Source organism: Lolium perenne, chromosome 1 (genome assembly GCF_019359855.2).
Source record: "Lolium perenne isolate Kyuss_39 chromosome 1, Kyuss_2.0, whole genome shotgun sequence".
Lineage (NCBI taxonomy): Eukaryota > Viridiplantae > Streptophyta > Magnoliopsida > Poales > Poaceae > Lolium > Lolium perenne.
Window position 1 is genome coordinate 133715095 of NC_067244.2, and position 7555 is coordinate 133722649.

At 49.0% G+C, this 7555-nt stretch overlaps 1 protein-coding gene across 1 annotated transcript; it reads right to left on the reverse strand.

Moving 5' to 3' along the window:
• Nucleotides 1-3590: 3590 nt before the first annotated feature.
• On the reverse strand, nucleotides 3591-7282 carry LOC127302835 (membrane steroid-binding protein 1). Its single transcript, XM_051333481.2, has 2 exons — nucleotides 6909-7282; nucleotides 3591-4167 (listed from the first exon to the last, which is right to left on the reverse strand). The coding sequence occupies exons 1-2, from the start codon at nucleotides 7214-7216 to the stop codon at nucleotides 3807-3809; spliced, it is 669 nt and encodes a 222-aa protein (XP_051189441.1). The 5' UTR covers nucleotides 7217-7282; the 3' UTR covers nucleotides 3591-3806.
• Nucleotides 7283-7555: the final 273 nt, after the last annotated feature.

The following is a 7555-nucleotide window of genomic DNA, read 5'->3' on the forward strand; positions in this document are numbered from 1 at the left end:
TTGTTTCATCGAACACCATTGTTCTGCCGTTAGTCACCACTGTTGCACCGTACGATATCAAAGCTGCGTCATAGGCACCTAATTTGCTCCGGTGGGCACCAAAGTTCCTCTTTCGGACACCAAAGTTGTGCCGCCATGCACCAAATTTGCTCCATTGGGTTCCAATGTTGCTCTGTATGTCACCAAAGTTGGGCTTCAAAATTGCTCCGTTGGGTTCCAAATTTGCTTTGTCGGGCATTGAAATTGCTCCATCGCGCACCAAGATTGCTCCTCCGAGAACCAAAGTTGCTCTGTCGGGCACCAACGTTGCGCCTTCGGCACCAAAATTGTGTTGTCAAACGATGACAAACGGTATGCATCTTCGTGAAACATCAGTGGAGAACTTGACAATAATGGTATGCATCTTACAAAACATTCGATAGGCAACTTTAAAAAAGACACATGCAACTTAATAACAGCGGCAGGTAACTTCGCACCATCTAGAGACAACTTCATTTTAGCGGTAGACAATTTCACATGATCTAAAAGAAACTTCACTGCAGCGGTGAACAACTTCAACGAGATCTAGAAGCAACTTCACAACATTTAGAGACAACTTTATTGCATTGGTAGACAACTTTGAGAAACAGATAGGCAAGTTAATAGATGTAAGAAGTCGTTTGGAAGCCAGGTTTTCATTTCATTTGTAGCATTTTGAAATGAATACATGTATTCATTTCATTTACATTGTAATTTCAGAAATAGACACTTGTTTGGTTGCCACGAGAATTGTAAATGACAGTAGAATTCAATATTGAATTTGTTTGGTTTCCACTGGAATTGTGAATGACAGGTTTCAGCTTGGAATTTTTTTTTGAGAAGGTACCACGTGTCATTCATTCATCAAACAGCCAGCATACAACGCACGCAGACCAGCCAGAATGCTCCAGAAGCACCAGCTGTCTCGACACTTTGCAGAAAGGACCCCCAAAAAAGAAAAGATTACAAAATAGTCCTTGGAGACCCTGCACTGCAACGCCATCCTTTGTCTCCAATAGCCGCCGCCGCCGAACGCGGCCGGAGCAGGAGACAAAGCACCACAGAAACCATGACCCGGCTAGCTTCCTCGCAGCTAAACTGCTTTGTGGACCTCTCATGGAACCCGCCGCGGACGGCGAGAACACTTCCTCTGGGGAACGTCGGCCGGGGAAGACCCCGAGCTTGACCGGGCCGCAGCACCGCTCGATCCAGACGACCACGTCGCGATAGAAGAGCAGAACCGCCCGCCAGCATCCTCGAACCCAGCATCGAAACTCGCAGCACCTGGAGCACGCCGACGACTCCCGCCGGCCACACTCCTGTACAGTTCCTCCCAAACTCCATGGCGGCGTCGGAGCAAACGCGGCCACGTCGGCGGAGTTGGAGGACAAAAACCGCACCGAAGTCGCCGCCGCCGCCACGCCGACCCCGCCCGGACTCCTAGCTCGCAGATCTGCCACCAGCCGCACCGGAAACCGTCGCGCTGAAGCCACATCAGGAGCAAACTTATTGACTGCCGCCACCATCTCCATTGGAGACAAGGAAATGGCCGGCTCACAACTAGCTACATAGCCTAGACCTAGACTACAGCTATACAACTCTGCACGACGAATCCGGCAGCTCAGCCCCCTCCGACGGGCCAGAGGCCCTCGGGAGAGAGGAGCTACCAGACCCGCCGCCGGAGAACGATGTGGATCTCTCTTCGCCCTTTTCTTGTCTGGAGAGAGAAAGGAGAGAAGGGAGCCTTGTTTCAGCTTGGAATTGTGATTACACATGGCATCATTTTGCTGGATTTCCTAAATGAAATGATGGCCCAATTCTGTGGCAACCAAACAGCCCACCTATGGAATTTTAAAATAAATTTCAAGATTCCAGGCTCAAATGATGGATACCAAACGACCTCTAAGCAACTTTCACAACATATATGCAACTTCACCTGCGAATAGGTAACTTTCTCCGGCCATGAGCTCGCCCTGGTGCTTCCCACGCTCGCCGCCGACCTCCGGCCTCCTCCTCCCCTAGCACGCGCGTCGGCCGCCGGCCAGGATTCCCGACTCCCACCGTATGAGCTCGCGGTTCCCCGCCATCGGCTTCCTGGTGCCGCCCCTGGCCGGATGAGGATGGTAGAAGGGCCAGAGATGGTTAGGCGGCGCGCAGTTGACCACGGCAGCGCAGTGCGCGGGGGTCTTCGGGAATCGGGAGTAGCTCGTGGTGGCGGCCGGCCATACCGGCGTGAAAGGGAAACGGGCGCCGGCGACTTTGAGCTGCAGCAAGGAGAACCGGCAACGCGGGTGGAGGCAGGGCCCTCCCTCCGCGGCTGCCCGCGCCCTGCTCAGCTCGCCCGCCGCCGCTGCGAGGCCGCTCTGCTCCACTGGCAGCCGCTGCCTTCCCCGCGGACGCCCCGCTCAGGCGCGACTCCGCCCCGTCCTTGCCCTCCTCGGGCGGCCGCCGGGATCCTACGCGACGGTGATTCAGAAGAGGCACCGGGAGGGGATACGGTGGTGCTGGTTGGTCGGGGTAGGGAGCCGGGGCGCATGCGCTTGGCTGGTCCTCCAGCGAAGGGGGCGGAAAGCGTGCGGCCAGAACAGCGAGCGCTCCGCGCGTCCGTTTGGCACACGCTCGCCCGGAAGAAAATAGGAAAAAAGATTAGACCAACAGGAAAGAAACCACAATGGTATTTTTAATGTAGAGAGCGGCGAGCCGCTTATCTCACCGCATCATGTGCTCTCAAAATTTCGCAAACCAGCTAAGAGGACGCGTATAAATTATGCGTCTTCTAGATGTACATCAGAGCACCATATTAACTATCGGTCCGTTTTGTGGTTAAGTTTGAAGCAAGAGAAAATTAAGAAGGAAATTTTAAGCCTACTCCCTAGAAATAAACAATTTTAAGCTTACAATTGGTGGGCGAGTGAGCCCAGATTACAGTTTGCATTAAAAAAATGAACAAACCAAACTACGACATGGAAGACTGCAAACTTGCGAATGCTTGGTTAGCTCATCTCGGAGTGTTTGCAATGCTTTCATGCCGTAGCTTTGTTAATCATCAGATATAACACCCAACGCTGGAACACATTACAGCTCCCTGTTGTGCTCGGACTTATATACGCGGAAAGCTCGAACAAGCTGGATTACTAAACAATGCACTGTATTCGAGATATAGGGCGGTGTGACATTTGCTCGTTCAAGCCAGGCCTCCTCCTACCTTGCTGCGTCGCTAGGCTATGCGTGACCAAACAAGAGCATAGCACATTAGCGTGTACTGTCAGGTTGATTAAGGAGTAAGTCTATCCTAACACAGCTGGTCAACCAGCTTAGAGGATGCATGTAATTTTTCCCTTTCAAGTACACACCAGAGCAGTCAACGGTCCATAGCTAACCCTACTGCCTTGGTACCTATGTTCTGGATGTAAGAACATATTCTCACATTATTATAACACAAGGTAACCAGGACCAGAGGGAATGGGTAGATCACGTAAAACTGGATGGCTGGCACAACTACTTGATTTACCTGCTGAGTGGAGTTAGGATTTGCAAGCACATATAAGAAAGTGCAAGATGCTAGGCATAAATACTTTAAGGAGCAGTTATATTATTCAGCCCAAAGTTCGATATCAATAGACGCCTTCACAAAGGGGTACACCCCGCTACCCCAGTAATATCCAGCACTTCGGTAAAGACTAACAATGACGTCGCACCAGCACTATCCCCAGGTCCAATGCGCTGGTACAAATTACATACCAAGATTACACAGATTTATTGCATGTGCAAGGAAGTACGGGACTTGTCTAGCTTTCTTTCGCGCCTGCTACGTCAGTTGTGGCTTCCTTCTCTGTTGCCACCTCCTCAGGGCTAGCCTCCCTCGGCTTGTCTTCGGTTGCAGGTGCCTTCTCGGGCTCTGCCTCAGTGGTGGTGGTTTCATTTGTTTCGGGTGCATCTTCCGCGGGAGCTGCCTTCTTGATGGTACCGACCTTCACATACTTGCTCATGAACTTGTATTCCCAGTCTTGCAGCGCGTCCATCTCGAATGGTCCAAGGCCAGTGAGGTCACCGTTCAGGTCCTGGGGTTCAAAGGACATCTTGGCTAGAGCTCTGCTGGCATCTTTGCCAGCGAATAGGGCGTAAGGTCCACCTGGTCCATAGAACATTCTGCATAGACACAATAAATGTGAAAAATACCATTAATACAAGCAGTCTTCACAGCACATTCCCAGTACAACTGGGCGGAAAATCATAACATATCTCCATGAATGAATATATGTTTATATGGATGAGCATGCATCATCCAACATAACTCTTCCCCAAAAAGTATGTTGGGAAAGTGCACGCATAATGTTAGTTAGGGTATCTCCATCTGTTACTGTCAAGGTTGTGTTAGGTGGATCCCACTGAGGTTTCTCTCCCCTAGCTATTTCCAGCCCACTCAACATGTGTTAAGAAGCAGCAGCATGAATTTCGTCACGGGTGTGGTTCAAAAATCATATGGCTTAAAGCTCTAGGCATGCATCTCTTACTGGTCCCTCAGCCATCCTTGGCTGCCGTCCAAGGCATGGTGCCAAACATGATGGGAAGCCCTATTAGCATCCACGATAAAGATGCTGTTGATGTTTGGATTGATATATTGTTATACTAATGTCCCCCTCTTCCCACAAGATATGTGTGCTTCACCAGCAACTACACCTTGCATAACAAGGATATAAAGAAGAGATGCCACATATCTTATTGCATTATTGAACCTAACCATAAAAATAACACATAAAATATGCAAAGACCAAGAATAACTTAACACAATTCTTCCAGTTGTTTTAAGCATTGAGTACCTAACGCCTACAGAAACGGCATTTGCTTCCTTTTCACCTCCATGGACACATCCACGGATTCAAAACTCTATAGTCTGCATGCATTGAGACAATGAACTTTTATGTTTAACTACCCCTAGACCCTAGTTGTTAACATGCAATTCAATTTTAAGAACAGAAGCGGATCTCTTTCTGTGACCCAACTTCCTTCGCACATAGTCACATGTAACTCTCCTGGTAACTCACCTCAAATAAGTTTGCATCCCCATTGTTCCATTCAAAATCAGAATCAAATGCAACTCTTTGGGTATCTGACCTTAAAGGTGATATTAATCAACAGCTCAAAACCAAAGCAATATGACACAGTTTATTATAAAGATGTGATTAAACAACCATAAGCTCAAAGCACCAGATCAATAGTTTTCTGTTCCATGATTATAAACATGAACCTTGATTTCAAATTATCCAAAACATCCTTCCATCTGACATTTTTTTAAGGTAGTACTAGATTATTAAACGACTATAAGCTCCAGCACGAGATCGATAGTTTGTTTCATGATTATGAACATGAACCTTGATATCAAATTAATCCAAGACATCCTACCATCAGACAGTTCTTTTAAAGATAGCACTAGCATTTTTCTTCTATTGGCATGAAGTCAAAGGATGCGAAACAGACAGTCATCGAACAAGGAATCGTGATATAATAACCTTAATTAACCATTACACAATTGACATCAGTTACTCAGCACAGCAGCAACCATAGAACTATTGCTTCTTTTGGTTTGTTTCTCTGCAGCATGACCCCATCCACCCCAACTGTTGACGCTGCTCTCACCTCAGCCGTCTCCCCTCAACCTGTCCACACAAACCAACAGAAGTAACGCAATAGCTGTCCTCGTTCCAGGCATCCACCAATGGCCTACCAGTCCAGTCAGCCACGCAATATGACCAGCGTTGGGAGAGCCTCGTGAACCGAAAAAATCAACCCTAACTCAATTGTGTGCCGCCTCACTAAAGAAAAGACCTAACCAATTTGTCGGACTCTGCTTAATTTTGTCGCTTCTCTGGATCTCTAAACAGTTTGTGTCCTCTCGATTTGGTAACTGATTTATTGCCAATTAGCGCCCTGTTGTACCGAGCTTCGCAACCAACCCGTCCACACAAACCAAAAGAAGTAACTCAATAGTTGTCCTCGTTCCAGGCATCCACGAATGCCTACCAGTCCAGTCAGCAGCGCAGTATGGCCAGCATTGGAAGAGTCTCTTGAACCCAAAAAAAACCTAACCCTAACTCAATTGTGTGCCGCCTCACTAAAGAAAAAATCCAACCAGTTTGTCGTATTCTGCTTAATTTTGTCGCTTCTCCTGATTTCTAACCGGTTTGTGTCGGAATTTTGTGTTCTCTCAATTGGGTAACTGATTTATTCCTAACTAACGCTCAGTTCTTCTGAGTTTGCCAATCAAGACATCCACACAAACCAAAAGAAGTAACTCAATAGTTGTCCTTGTTCCAGGAATCCACCAATAATGGCCTACCAGTCCAGTCAGCCGCACAGTATGGCCGGTGTTGGGAGAGCATCGTGAACCGAAGCACCTAACCCGAACTCATTGTGCAACCACCTCACTAAAGAAAAAAAGACCTAACCAGTTAATCATGTTCTTTGTCGCTTCTCTGGATTACTAACCAGTTTGTGCCAGAACTTGTTGTGTTCTCTCGTTTTGGTAATTGATTTATCACCAATTAGCGCTCTGTGGTTCCTAGTTTGCGAACACTGGACTCCTTAATTATTTGGAGTGGCAGCGTCGGAATTCCACTGAAAATAGTCCACCCCAATAAGCATAAAATAAAATTCTGCAAGCCACGCCTCTTTTGACCCTATTCCACGGTGAAGCAGCAAATACGATGACACGCGCAACAGATTCACAGTCAAACAAGTAGTAATAAGCCAGTCAACTGGCGTACTAAACAACACCCAAAGGAAAATCATAGGCGATTCTGAACAGCAGAACACATACTATCAAGCAAGCACATCCGATAATCGGAGCATAAGAGCAACTACTACGTTCCGTTGGGTCAAGGGGGGTATACCTGCTCTGGGTGACGTCATAGATCTGGCCCTTGATGGCCATGAGGAGGGGCTTCTTGGGGTCGGAGCCGTCGTACTGCCTGAGGTCCTCCTCCTCGACCTCGCCCAGCTGCACGGGCGGCGGGAGCGGCTCCGCCTCGGGCTCCTCGCGCGGGCGCTGCCGGGGAGGAGGCGGCGGCGCGAAGATCCCCGTCACGACGTGGTAGAGCGCGGCGGCGACCGCGACGGCCGTGAAGAAGGCCGCCGGGGACAGCCCCGTGTAGGCCACGATCGCCTGCTTCAGCGTCTCCCAGAGCTCCGCCACCGCCATCGCAGCCTGCCGCTAGCACTACTGCTGAGGGGTAGTCTGGTCTTTTCGCGGATTTCGATCTCGAGAGGAGAGGTGTGGCTGTGCGGGGAAATATCTCCGAGTTTATAGGGGGCAGGGAAGAGCAGGATGGGTTGGGTGTGGGTGAGAATCTGACGGTGGGCCCAGCAGTCAGTGACGGTGGCGGAGATCTCAAGAGGGAATTTTCCAGTTCATACCCAGCAGTCAGGGACGGGCTCGGCGATGAGTAGGATTCGAATCCGCTACGTTCAAGTTTCTGCTAGTGCTAGTGATGATGCATACTTGCATAGGGATCCGGCAATATTTTGAGAAAATCTGATG